The following is a 15,086-nucleotide window of genomic DNA, read 5'->3' on the forward strand; positions in this document are numbered from 1 at the left end:
GCTGACATTGAAATAAGTTTGTGCCTTTTAACCACTTAAAATCCAAAATGCTGTAACAGGGGTTTTTAGAATATCTAATAGATTACAGTTTTCTTTATGTGGGTGTCTTCTTTAAGCTAAAAAATTCCTTCTCCTCATAGAGATATGAGAAGCATTCAATCCCTACCAAATATACACAGTGAAATCAGTGTGGGGATTGGTTTGAATTAAAAGTAATAAACTCTTCTACCAGATTCCCTTATTCTGGAAATATACTTGTTGGCAAGTCATGACTCTGCAAGTTTATTTAGGATTAAAGATTAATGGAACAGGTCATTGAAGGGAAGAGGCATGTAAGTTGGCAGATAGTGGTAGATAGCAGGATATGTGGTCCCTTCTCAGTCCCCAATTAGCTTTGTGTGTCTCACTCCAGGTTGTATCCCTGGCACCTGCCTAGATCAACATCCCTGGACTCCAGACATAAGAAAATGTTCAACAGAAGTCAACTCACCCCAGAATATTTTCTTCTTACTGGCCTCCCTGGGCTGGAGGCCCTTTACCCTTGGTTTATCTTCCCATTCTGCTCTATATATCTTGTGGCCCTTGTGGGTAATAGTCTGATTCTGGCAGTGATCAAAAACAGCCCCTCTCTGCACCAGCCAATGTACCTATTTCTTGCTATGCTGGCCTTTGCAGAGCTTGGTGTCTCTGTTTCTACACTGCCCACTGTGATGGGCATCTTCCTTCTTGGTGCCAGTGAGATCTCCTTTGCAGCCTGCCTTTTACAGATGTTCTCCATACATTCCTTTTCCATCATGGAATCAGGAGTTCTGCTGGCCATGTCTGTGGACCGCTTTGTGGCCATCTACAACCCATTGCGGTACACTGCGATCCTGACCCTGCCCCGTATTGTTGGTACTGGTGCTGCTCTTGGACTGAAGAGTGTGATACTCATGTTCCCACTGCCCTTTCTCCTGATGCGTCTGCCCTTCTGTGGCCACAAGGTCCTCTCCCACTCCTATTGTCTTCACTCAGATCTAATCCAGCTCCCCTGTGGCAATACTCGGCCCAACAGCATTTTGGGGCTCTGCATTGTAACTTCCACTTTTGGTCTGGACTCACTGCTCATCATCGTTTCTTATGTGCTGATCCTCTACACAGTGCTGGGCATTACCTCTGGGGAAGGACGGCGAAAGGCCCTAAACACATGTGTATCACATATCTGTGCAGTCCTCGTGTACTATGTACCCATGATCAGCATGGCTCTGGTGCACCGCTTCATGAAGCATGCTGCACCTGCTGTCCGTCTGCTCCTGGCCAATGTCTGTCTTCTGGTGCCTCCTGTGCTCAATCCCATCATCTACAGTGTTAAAACTAAGCAGATTCGCCAGAGACTAATCCACCTCTTTCTTCAAAGAAAATAATAAGGGGGTCAGTGCTGATGAGATGATTACCCTAAAGACAGTTATTTTCATCACCAAGGGTGTCGCATGGAAGGAGAGAGTGCTCATCACCTTGTCAAAGTTAGAAAGCTTGATACATGTATAGAGAATGCACATTTCTATACTATACTGTATGTGTTGTAACCTAAATTAGAATTGTATAGTATTCTGTCAGCTATTTTGTTGCATGTGTCAAATTAAAATACACATGCTTTTTAACCCATAAATTCTCATTTTTAGCATTGCTCTAGATTCATTGTTTGATGTTTGTTCATGAATTCAGAGACTTTATGAGGACTCTTCCATCAACAACTTTTGTAATGAGATTTTACAATGTGAAGTGGCCATCAATAGGAAAATAGTTAAATGAGTTAAGATCTGTTCATATTATGAACTATTGTGAAGTTAAAAAAAGGACACAGATTGATAGATACTCAAGATTTAAGCAAGAAGTAACAAATTATATATACATATATATACTGGGTATGTACATATACACATACATATATACACATACATATGTATACACACACACAACCCCCACACACATGTATATTCAATAAAACTTTTATAAAATAATTTAATCACATAATAATGTCACTTAGTTTATGTGTGTAAAAGCACATGATTAATTGATGACAATAGTAGGCATCTGTGCTGGTGAACAGAGGAAGAAAAAGGATTCTCCCTTTATTCATATTGTTTAAGAATAACACATGTACTGAGATCAAGATATGACTCCCAAATTACTTGTACCAGATAAGTTTATCTTTAGCCTACCAAGATCAGTAGAGATATATACTCCTTCTAGAAGTTTTTAGGTACTCTTGACCCACATCTGAGAATCTTTAAAAGGGAGAAGAGTGAGCTATTCTTATCTTTTTTATAATTCTGCTGATGCAGAGATGATTGACAGTGGTGACTTCACTATTTTATTGATATAAGTTGATAGGGAAAATTTTCCTGTCCTGTAAGAACAAAGTTAAATTTGTGGACATTTAAGACATACTTCACATTATTAAAAACACTCATGCAAAATGTTAGTGTCTTGTCAATATATATTTAAAGTGTTTTAAGAAACTGAGGGGGATTTGTACTGATATAAAATTCTGGAATACAATAAAAATTCATAAATTTTAATCTACAGAAATAACCTACTAAACCTAAAATATTGTATGGCTAGAAATTAATTTAGGTATGTTTGTTTATTTTTTGTGTAGGTTTTAGTTATTTTTTCTGTGATCTATCACACATTAAGCCCACAGTTTCAACCTTACGGAAGACCTGATTTCCCTTTCTAAGATAGAGGAGATATCTCACTGTGGTCCCCACTGCTGGCATTTTCATTGTGTCAAAAAGTGAAACAATCAAAGATTTAAAACAAAATAAAACAGCATTTTTCCTGAAGACCTTTGTGTCTTAAAGATAGATAAATAAAGAGATAGATAGATGATAGATAAATAGACAGATGATATATAGGTAATAGAAAGATATATATAGATTATTTTAGTTAAACTAGGAAAAACTCATGACTACATGATTATCTTAAAATATATAAAATGTATGTAAAATTAAGTTCTACACACACAGTGCACATGCATTTGTGATAAATTAAAATGTTTGTTGCATGTGCTTACATATGTGGGATATTAAGGTCTTTCTGTTTTCCATTTATTATGGAAAAACTTTATGTGAAATGTTGAATTCTAAAAATATACTATGTTTGATACTCCAAAATTTCTAATATTTCTTAAATAAAAATTATGTAATCCTTGTCTTCTTCTTGCAAAAAAATTCAAAGGCTTAATTTTTTAAAACTCAGTTTATTTCAGGGTTTCAATATAAAGTATATTTGCCTCAGTGAGTATTTTATATAAAGCTTTTAAAAATTATATTTATTATGTGTGTTCATTTATTTTGTTCTTTGATTCCACATAGATAATTGGTTTTTAATTATATTTCATTGTTTATGTTATTACCATTGACCCCACTTTTTCCCCTTTGCCTGCCTCCACCTAACTCATTCGAGGACAATCTCCACACCATTGTCCATGTCCATTGGTCATGCACATATGTTCTTTGGCTAATCCCTTCACCTCCTTGCACCCAGCCCCAGCTTCCCATGCACCCTGCCTCCTATCAATTGTCAGTATGTTCCATGGGTCTATGCCTCAGTTTCTATTTTTTATTAGATTTTGTTTATTAGATTCCATATAGTAAGATCATGTGGTGCTTGTCCTTTACTGACTGGTTTATTTCACTTAGCATGATATTTTCCAGGTCTATCCAGGCTGCCCACAGGGTAACATTTTCTTCTTTTTCACCTCTGGGTAGTATTCCATTCATCTACTTTTTTATCCATTCATCTACTGATGGGCACTTAGGCTGTGTCCAGGTCTTGACTATTGTAAATAATGTTGCTATGAACATAAGGGTGCATATATTCTTTTGAATTGGTGTTTTGGGAGTCTTAAGATATATTCCCTAAAGTAGAATTGTTGGATCAAAAGGCAGTTTAATTTTCAATTTTTTGAGGAAACTCCATGCTGTTTTCCACATGGCTGTACCAGTCTGCATTCTCACAAATAGTTCATTAAATTTCCATTTTCTTTACATCCTCACCCACACTTGTTGTTTATTGATTTATTGATGGTAGCCTTTCTGGCAGGTGTGAGGTGATATCTCATTGTGGTTTTAATTTGAATCTCTCTGATGACTAGAGATGTTGAGCATTTTTTATATATTGGCCATCTGTATGTCCCTTTTGGAGAAGTATCTATTTAGGTCCTTTACCCATTTTATAATTCTTTGTCTTCCTGGTGTTGAATTATATAAGTTTTTAAATATATTTTAGAAATTAAACCTTTATCCACTGCATCATTGGTGAATTACATTCTCCCATACAGTTGGTTCTCTTTTCATTTTGATGATGTATTTGTTATGCAGAAGCTTTTAATTTGATGTATTCCCATTTGTTTTTTTTTTCTTCATTTCTGTTATCCTGGGAGATATAGTAACAAAACATTGCTACACAAAATATCTGAAATTTTACTGCCTATGTTTTCTTCTAGGATTTTTATGGTTTTATCACTTACTTTAAGTCTTTTATCAATTATGAGTTTAGTCTGGTGTATGGTGTAAGCTGATGGTCTTCCTTCCTTCCTTCCTTCCTTCCTTCCTTCCTTCCTTCCTTCCTTCCTTCTTTCCTTTCCTTTCTTTCTTTCTTTCTTTCTTTCTTTCTTTCTTTCTTTCTTTCTTTCTTTCTTTCTTTCTTTCTTTCTTTCTTTCTTTCTTTCTTTCTTTCTTTCTTTTCTTTCTTTCTTTTGCCAGTCTACTTTTCCCAAAACCATTTATTGAAGAGACTGTCTTTACTCCTTTGTATACTCTTGCCTCCTTTGTCAAATATGAGTTGACCATAAAGGTGTAGGTTTATCCCTAGTCTGTCTGTTCTGTTCCATTGATCTATATGCCTGTTCTTATGCCAGTACTAGGTTGTTTTGATTATAGTGGCATTATAGTGTAATTTGCTATCAGGTACTGTGATATCTCCAAGTTTGTTCTTCTTTCTTAAGATTGCTGAGGCTATTCAGGGTCTGTTTGGTTCCATATACATTTTTTTGAATATAAGTTCTAGATCTGTGAAATGTCATTGATATTTTAATAACAATGGCATTGAATGTATAAATTGCTTCAGGCAGTCTGAATATTTTAATGATGTAAATTCTTTCAATTCATGAACGTGGTATATGCTTCCACTTCTCTGTATCTTCCTGAATTTCTTTCTTCAGTGTCCTATAGTTCTCTGATATAGGTCTTTTAAAAATTTGGTTAAGTTTATTCATAGATACTGTGTTTTTTTGTTGTTGCAAAAACAATAAAAGTAATTGCTTTCTTAGCTTATCTTCCTGATAGTTCATAATTAGTGTTTAAAATTGCCATAGATTTTTGAGTATTGATTTTGTATTCTGCTACTTTTTCAAATTTATTTATTAGGTCTAGTAGTTTTTTGACAGAGGGTCTTCTATGTGCAATATCATGTACTATGTGAATAATGACAATTTTACTTCCTCTTTTCCAATTTGGATGCCTTTTATTTCTTCTTAGCTGATTGCTATGGCTTGGACTTCCAGTATTATGCTGAATAAAATGGTGACTGTGGACACCCCTGTCTTGTTCTAGAGCTTAAGGAAAACACTTTTAGTTTTTTCCCATTGAGTATGATGTTAGCTGTATGTTTTTCATACATGGCATTTATTATGTTGAGGTATGATCCCTCTATTCCCACTTTGCTGAGAGTTTTTATTATAAATAGATATTGAATTTTATTGCATGCTTTTTCTGCATCTATCGATATGATCATGTGATTTTTATCTTTCATTTTATGTGATGTATTATAATTAATGATTGGCAAATATTGTACCAACTTTGCATCCCTTGGATAAATACTACTTGATCATGGTGTATGATGTTTTTAATACATTGCTGGATCCAATTTTCTAATATTTTGTTGAGGATTTTAGTGTCCATGTTCATCACAGATATTGGCCTATAATTTTTTTTTTGTTTATTGTGTCTTTATCTTGTATTGAAATTAGAATAATACTGGTCTTTTAAAAAGAGCTTTGGAGTATTCCTTCCTCTTAAATTTTTTGGAATAGTTTGAGAAGGATAGGTATTAGTTTTTCTTTGAATGATTGGTTAAATTCTCCTTTGAAGTCAACTGGTCCAAGACTTTTGTTTTCTGGGAGTTTTTTTATTACTGCTTCAGATTTATTAGTTGTTATCAGTCTATTCATGTTTCCTGATTTAGTTTTGGAAGATTTTGTGTTTCTAGAAATTTATTCATTTTGCCCAGATTGTCCAATTTCCTGGAAAGTAGTTGTTCATATAATTTCTTACAATCCTTTGTATTTCCATGATATCAATAGTTACTTCTTCTCTTTCATTTCTGATTTTATTTGGATCCTCTCCCTTTTTTTTTCCTTGATGAGTCTGATTTAAAGGTTAAACAATCTTGTTTATCTTTTCAAAAAATTTCTCCTGGTTTTATTGATATTTGAATTTTTTTTTTTAGTCTCTATGCCATTTATTTTCTCTCTGATCTTGATTATTTTCTTTCTTCTACTTTGGGCTTTGTCTGCAGTTGTTTTCCTAGTTCTTTTAGGTATGGGGTTAGATTGTTTATTTGAGATTTTTCTTGCTTGTTGAGGTAGGCCTATAGTGCCTCTCAGGACTTATTTCACTGTGTCTCATACATTTTGGGTTGTTTTGTATTCATTTTCATTTGTTTTCAGGTAATTTTTTTATTTATTTCTTGATCTCATTTATAATCTATTCATTATTTACTAACATGCTATTTATCCTTCATGTATTTGAGTGTTCTTGAATTTTTGTATTGAGGTTGATTTCTACTTTCATGCCGTTGTGATCTGAGAAAATGCTTGATATGATTCTGATCTTTTTTAATTTGTTAAGACTTCTTTTTGTCCTAACATGTCTATATTGAGAATGATCCATGTGCACTTGAGAAGAATGTATATTCTGCTGCTTTGGCATAAAATGTTCTGGTAATATCAATTAAATCAATTTGATCTAGTGTGCCATTTAAGGTCACTGTTTCCTTGTTTGTTTGTTTTTTTTGTCTGAAAGATCTACCCATTGGTGACAGAGGGATGTTAAAATCCCCTACTGTGACTGTATTGTTGTTGATCTTTTCCTTAAAGTCCACCAAGATTTTCTGTATATATTTAGGTGCTCCTATATTGGGTGCATATAATGTTTGGGAGGGTTATATCCTCTTGTTGGGTTGATCCCTTTAGTGTTATGTAGTGACCTTCTTTGTATGTTGCTATGGCCTTTCTTTTGAAATCTGTTTTGTCAGATATAAGTATTGCTATCCCAGCTTTGTTTTTGTTTCTGTTTGTATGAAATATTTTCTGCCATCATTTCACTTTCAGCCTGCATATATCTTTTGTTCTGAGGTGGATCTCTTTTATACAGAAAATATAAGGGCCATGTTTTCTTATCCATTCAGCTACCCTATGTTCAGCTATGATTGGAGCATTTAATCCATTTACATTTAAGGTTATTATAGATAGATATGTATTTATTGCCATTTTCATTATATTTATGTTGCTCTTCCTCTCTATTTCTTGTTCTTAAACAATTTATCATTTTTTTGCAATACTGGTTTAATGGCAATGAACTCCTTTGGATTTTCCTTTAATTTTTTTTTTTTGGTCTGGAAAGCTATTTAGCCCTCAATTTTAAATAATAGCATTGCTGAGTAGAGTATACTTGATAGCCTGTCTTTATTTTTTATCACTTTGAATACTTCATTCCAATCCCTTCTGGCCTGAAGTGTTTCCACTGAGAAATCAGCTGACAGTTATATGGGAGCTCCCTTACAGGTAAATAACTGTCTCTCTTGCTGCCTTTAAGATTCTCTCTCTGTCTTTACCCTTTGTCATTTTAATTATGATGTGTCTTGGTGTGGGTCTCTTTGGGTTCATCTTGATTAGGACTCTTTGTGCTTCCCGAACTTGTGTAACTTTTTCCTTGACTGGGTTAGCAAAGTTTTCTGACATTACTTTTTCAAATAGGTTGTCTAACTCTCACTTGCTTTCTTATCTTCCTTATACCCCTATGATGTGGATGTTGTCACCTTTCATGTTGTCCAAAATATTCCTTAAACCATCTTCCTGGTTTTTAATTCTATTTCCCTTTTTCTGCTTTGATTGAATGTTTTATTCTACCTTGTCCTTTAATTTGATGAGTCAATCCTCTGCTTTACCCAACTTACAGATTATTTCTTCTAATGTATTTTTCATTTCAGATATTGTACTCTTCATTTCTGACTGGTCCTTTATATGGTTTCTATGCCATTTTTCATGCTGTTGAGCACCCTCATAACTATTACTTTGAACTGTGTATCTGATAAATTGCTTGCCACTATTTAATTTCACTCTTTTTTCTGGAGATTCCTTCAGCCATTTTATTTGGGGCCTAATTCTTTGTTTTTCCATTTTGGCTATCTCTTTGTTTTTCTTTCCATGTATTAAATAGAACTGCTATGACTCCCAGATTTGGTGGCATGGGCTTCTCTAGTAGATGTCCTGTGGGACCCAGTGATACAGTCTCTTTTGTCATCTGAGCTAGGTCCTCTAGGAATGACCCTTGTGTGAGTTATGTGGCCTTTCCTGTTGTAATTGGTTCTTGATTGCTGTTGTCCCATTCATTGAATAGCTCCACCCTTGAGCTGCTTGACTCAAACCAGACCACAATGTTTAAATTTTTGTATGGGTGCCTGTCCTTATTTCTCCCCATCTTCCTCTGTGCTTCTGTTTATAAATGTTCAGATCAGCTGACCTGAAAACTGATTTTTCAAGATGCATACTCTGAAGTTTATCTGCAAGTCCAATCCAGGTCTGGGAGTAAGTTGATGGAGAGTCTAGAGACTTTGCAGCAGTATTGGAACCACTCCTTGTATAAAATTTGTTGTACAGCTAAAGAATTTTGTTGCAAATATTTCTCATGGAAACATTACAAATATTTCCTGTTCCATTAGTTTCAATGACATGAAATGTGTCTTTCTGAGAAAAATGTGAGGTATCCATAATGTGGCTTACTTGAGAACAATAGTTGATAAATACAATTATAATAAATGAAATTATAATAAATACAATTGCAACACATATAAATAAATTATAATAAACCAAAACTGTAAGTTTTATATATTAGTCAATAGAGAGGTAATCATTAAATGTATAATGAGTGTTAAGGATGCTAAAAATTTATAAAGGAAAATTTGGCAAAAGATATCCCACAACACAATCCCAGAGAATAATGGAAAATGGTTGTCTCCTTTATGTTTATATCACTGACATCTGGGGGGAAAATATGGCAACATTCAAATGAATGTATTGTTCATTTGAGGGTTTTACATCACAGCTTCTGATCTTTAGTTTCCATGAAGTTTAATTCAATTTTACTTTGCCTCTCTCATCCTATGACCATACCTTGGACTTAATTATCAGCCAAAGTGTTTTCTGTTATTAATGTCTAATAGACCATTTTCTGATTACAGATATTTATCTCCTCAATTCCCTGATTTTCTGATTCACACTAGATTTGTTCCACTTTATTATAGCTGTGTCTCACTAAATCCCTCCATTTCTCCAGATCTCTCAGCTACTCCTGACTTTATCTGTAAGATGGTGCAAAAGTAGGTTTACAGTTGTGAGTACATGAAACACAGAGTTTATTTTTGTATTATTATTTATTGATTATTATATTATCTTCCATCAAAAGAACTATAAACCCACTTTTTCCCCACCATGTATATCTAGTTCCAATCTATCCATATAACCTATCATTTAAAGCATCTCCCCACAGAAGCAGTAAAAGTATATTTTCAGAACAATTTTTAAAGTCTTATAAACATGTCATAATAAATTTTTGAGCCAAATTTATCTTTCTCTTGTCAGTCAGAAAACTAGCAAAAAAATCTACAAATAACCCAATTTCATTAGTTCAGCAATTAAAAATCTCTGTAATATTGGGTTCTGCATGTGTTCAATTTTTGCTAACTCTGTGTAGTCACCTTATGCTAGGAATCCCTATTTATTAAACCTTTCTGAACCATCTCCCATCACCGGACCGCAACCAAGATGGAAATTTTATTTACAATTGTTTAACCCTTGGATTCTATCACCTTCTGATATTAAACACCATTCATGTGCTCTTGATACCAACAACTTTGTGCTCTGCTCATTACTTGTTAAATGCATGTTTATAAAAGTGATAAAAGTGAAGGTCGATGACTATAATAGATTAATATATTATTTCTCCAGTAAACAATAGTTATAGTATTAGCTACACTTATGGTGGACTTTTTATGAGCCAAACAATTTACATTTGTCAATTATTTTATTTTCCTAGTAGGTGAATACTATTATTATACTCATTTCACAGAAGTACTGACTCTATACCCTTGCTTATTTCCCTTAGGGTCCCTGGGCATCAAGAAAAGATGATGTAGTTGCCTCGATAATTGCTCCTCAGGGGACCCAAGTGCCTTTCCATTCCTGAACTCTCCATAGCTAATCAGCTTACAAAGAAGGAAGAAGGATTCCAGCCCCAAGACTAGGGAGATGTTAATGTCAATGGGCAGAGACTTGCTGAAGTGAGCTTCTCTTTTCCCACTTGACATTGAGAGTTCAGCTCTGCTTGTGGTGAGTGTCTAGGGCCATAATTTCCCAGCCCTGACTTCTGAAGCAGCTTTCAGAAGGAGTCCTAACTCTACCCCATAATCAGCCTTCTAGGCTTTTCCCTCTTCAGTAGCCAGCTCCCTAGTTTCTTGAAACTGTGTGATAGAATGAGAAGAAGTCATGGGAAGTTTAAAAACTTGACAGCAAGTGAAGAATGAAAGGGCAATATCAAACAATGTCATGGTTTCCAGAAATAGTTTTGCCATTGTAATATTTTAGGTGAGTTAAACAAGGAAGACATCATCTTTGTATCCTTGTTTCCCTCAGAAATGTGGTTTGAGTATCAGTGAGGCAATGATAAGGAAAGATCACATTAACAGAAATTTTAGGATAATCTGTCTTTAATCAATCTCTTCTGAGAATGCCTGAGAGAAGGGACAGAAGAAGTGGGGATACTAATATTCACTTGTTCCTCACAGCTCACATGAAATAGTCAGACCTACTCTCTGAGGTAGGTAATAGCATCTCTGTCTTTAAAAATCAAGAAACAGAGCTTCATGAAAGCTTAAGTAGGTAAAGTTATACTGTACAGAACATTCACCTTCAATTCCTTTTACATCCCTGTACCAAGGATTGTAGTATGCATCTCACCACACTCTCTTCTTACTGAATATTTATTGTATGTCCTAGTACAGTGGGCTGTAGACTAAATGATTTATTTTAACTCCTCCCAATCTGAAATGCTCTTGTTATACAAATACTAAATTCAAGAGGGATTATTGCCTTCTAAGATCTTTTTGAAGAAGACCTTATCCCTGTTTGACTGTGAAGACTCTGAAGTTATAGAAGTGGAAGGATACAATAAAGCAAAAAAGATAGGAAAATAAAAAAGAAAACCAAAAAGTATGTAGAGGCAGAGAAGACAGCTGATAACAAAGGAGGGAAGACCTCAGGTTCAAGCATCCATCAAGATGTGTCCCTTCTACTTTCAGGTTATATAGATGGTATAGGCAAGAAATAGGGTGCACAGGGTCAAGCTGGCAGTGAAGCCACATGCAGAAATAACAGCTGTTCAACTCCAAGCAAACCAATTCATGGTCTATTTAAAGAGTTAAGAGAGAGATGCTGGGCTTTTGGATAGAGAACACAGGAAAGACATAACACTCAGGGAAGAGAGGTGTCCCTCAAATCCCTCAGCCATGAGAAGTTCTGACATGTGATTATTTCTAGAGGTCAAAATTTGTCCCTGAATTTTCATACCCTAAGTCTGAGCACAGCCCATAACACAATTTTCTCTAAGCTAGTATTTGCTGAGATAAATTGCATCAGGTCATGAGAGGTGCAGGTAATTAACTTTTAAAAAAATTTTTTCTCTCATATTTTCATGAAAGTTAAAGTTATGAAAAATCTATAATTTTAAAGTCCTGGCAAATCAACCATTTTATTTTCTCCATGTTGTCTTTTATTTCTTGTCACCATGGGTTCTTATACACATACTGACACGGTAATTTTTCTGCATCATATTACAACCATCTTCTCCACTTTGCCTAGAAAAATTCTACTAATTAATTGAATGTTGGCTGAAATATTACTTTCTGAAGAAAGCTTTTCATGAATTTTAAAAATTAACTAGGTTTTCCCCTCTAGGAACTACCTATTGTATTCTGAACTTCTCTCTTGTAGCACTTAATTATAACAAGCTTAGAAAGACTTCAGGGTATGTGATGACTGTATTTGAATATTTGTGGAATATGTGTTCTTTGACTTGAGTTAAAAGTTTAAAAGAAGATTTTCTGAGTAGGACCAGTATTCTGTGTTGTCAAGATCCTGTATGGCACATGGCATAAAGGAGTGCTGACTGGTTACAGATGTGCAGAGCAAATAACTTAATAATCAACATATGATAGTAAGGTCCCTATAAGTCCAGCTGCAGCTGAATGCAGAGTTCACATCAGGGAAGATGCAGACAGGATTTCAGCAAATATGGAAAAATGCATGTGCAGATATGTGAGCCAAAAAATGTACATGTGCAAATATGTGAGCAGATATGCATATGGGGTAGGATGAGTGAGATGAAAAATACCTTCAGAGATCCTTTTTACTCTGTGGGTTCAGGATTCTACTGTTATTCTTGTGCAGGCCCAGAAAGTACTCAGTTTACAACACACCCAATTTTGGGAGGTGGTTTTTTCTCCCCTCTCTTTCCTTCTTCTGCCCAGGAGAATGTTTCTTGAAAGTCCATTCCCAGTATTATTGTTTCAGTGTATTAAGAGGTATGTCTAAGCCAGAAAAAAATCCCAACAGGTAAGGAAGGTTGTCTTTGAGAACTGTGAGTGAAGATATTTGGATATCATCATGACAGAGAACTTTCATGAGCCTTAAAGTCTATGTACAAATCCACCAAACTTGATTCCTATCTCCTCCTGATTCTATCCTTTACATGTAATCTTTCCAGTCACTTCCTAGTCATTTTCAAGACCCAGAACAGCTGAAATCCATGTGAATCCAATCTCCATTCTCTTCTACTTTAATTTTCCAGTCACTTACTCCAGGCTCTGGGCACCACCACTTCTCAGTTTTGCTTTAGACTTCAAGGATATCTGTATTTATTTATCAAGTAGTTAGCTGGCTTTTATATACTATGCTTTTGATTTATATCTATATATTTATCAGTAATATCTCTGTTCACCTATTCCTGATATTAGTCCATATCTTACGCTGAAATTGCCTCTATATGACAGTCTCCCCAGCGGCCTTCTAGAGTCAGGCATATTCACACCAAGACAAGGCAGTCATTTCACCCTTAGCAGATCTAAGGAGAACTATGACTTAAAGGGATAATTTTCTACCAGTCATGAACTTCTCTCTGATGGAGACTGCAACCCCCGTTAGTAGTGGGAATTTCATGATAGTGGTCACCTGTCAGTTTTCAGGTATGAGACATTTGGCTACCTGTATCCATGAGGTTTGTTTTCTTCTTCCCTTTCCTCGGTGTCCTGGTGTCTTTCTCCATTGTAATGTTATCTCACTAGTTTGTTTCTAATTTTCAAGGTAGCACTGACCCCACGGAATGAGATTTCAACATGAAGAACTCCAATAGCTCTCTGGAGTTCTTACCTACAACATTCATTCTGGTTGGTATCCCAGGGCTGGAGGCAGAGCACATCTGGATGTCCATCCCCTTTGGCCTGATGTACATTATCATCTTCCTTGGGAATGGCACCATTCTTCATGTCATCAGAATGAACTCTGCTCTACACCAGCCCATGTACCTCTTTCTTGCCATGTTGGCACTGGCTGAGATTGGTGTCTCTGCATCCACTCTGCCTACAGTGCTAGGCATCTTCCTTTTTGGCACCACTGAGATTAGCTTTGATGAATGTCTTCTCCAGATGTTCTGCATTCATTCTTTCTCCATTATGGAGTCAGCTGTGTTGCTGGCCATGTCTGTCGATCGATTTGTGGCTATCTACAGCCCACTGCGCTATACAGCCATCCTAACCCTGCCCCGAATCTTTGGCACAGGAGTCGTCATTGGGCTGAAAAGCATTATGTTCATGGCCCCATTGCCCATGCTCTTACAGCGCCTGCCCTTCTGTGGCCATAATGTCCTCTCCCATTCTTATTGCCTTCACCCCAACCTCATCCATCTACCTTGTGGGGACACTTCTATCAATAATATCTATGGGCTTTTCATTGTTATCAGCACTTTTGGGCTGGATTCACTGCTCATTGTGGTCTCCTATGGACTTATACTTCACACAGTACTGAATATTGCCACTGGGGAGGAGCGTAAGAAGGCACTCAACACATGTGGCTCACATATCTGTGCTGTGCTGGCTTATTATGTACCTATGATTGGCTTATCAATGGTGCACCGTTTTGGACACCATGTGTCCCCTTTGCTGCATTCTCTGATGGCCAATGCTTACCTATTCTTCCCACCCCTTGTCAACCCCATTGTGTATAGTATTAAGACCAAGGAAATTCGTCGTGGCATTGTCCAAATGCTGTCAGAGAAGAGATCCAGAGTTTAGATGAAGTGCAAAGTAGGAAGGGACTTTTTTTCTATAATCACAAGTGGTTCTAGATAGCACATTATGAAAATGGTGTTACCTTAAAATACAGTATCTGACAGGAGGCTCTCCATAATCTAGCCAGGAACCAGTTTCACTCCAGAGTGGGAGTGAAAATGAGGTTGGGTTATGTTTAACAGAACAGAACAATATAAAGAATTGGTGGTATTTTAAAACATGTTTGACAAGAAGTTTTCTATTACCTTGCATAGCTGGAGCAGGAATGAAAGAAAGATTGGTTATGAAAATACAGAACTTCCCGTAAAGAAAATGTACTCAGGAGCTTGAAGGTGTTCTGGGACTCTGTTGATCCCTATGTTAGAGAAAAGAAATTGAAATGGATTACCTTCTCTTGAGTTGTTGGTATAAACTCAATGGCA

At 35.8% G+C, this 15,086-nt stretch overlaps 2 protein-coding genes across 2 annotated transcripts; both read left to right on the forward strand.

Moving 5' to 3' along the window:
• Positions 1-467: 467 nt before the first annotated feature.
• Positions 468-1,403, forward strand: LOC123819328 (olfactory receptor 51I2-like). Its single transcript, XM_045839636.1, has one exon. The coding sequence runs from the start codon at positions 468-470 to the stop codon at positions 1,401-1,403; it is 936 nt and encodes a 311-aa protein (XP_045695592.1).
• A 12,310-nt stretch (positions 1,404-13,713) lies between these two features.
• Positions 13,714-14,667, forward strand: LOC123819326 (olfactory receptor 51J1). The gene has a single exon (XM_045839633.1). The coding sequence runs from the start codon at positions 13,714-13,716 to the stop codon at positions 14,665-14,667; it is 954 nt and encodes a 317-aa protein (XP_045695589.1).
• The last annotated feature ends 419 nt before the right edge of the window (positions 14,668-15,086 follow it).

The sequence above is a fragment of the Phyllostomus hastatus genome, unplaced genomic scaffold, assembly GCF_019186645.2.
Source record: "Phyllostomus hastatus isolate PE091 unplaced genomic scaffold, TTU_PhHast_1.1 phas_contig_304, whole genome shotgun sequence".
Classification (NCBI taxonomy): domain Eukaryota; kingdom Metazoa; phylum Chordata; class Mammalia; order Chiroptera; family Phyllostomidae; genus Phyllostomus; species Phyllostomus hastatus.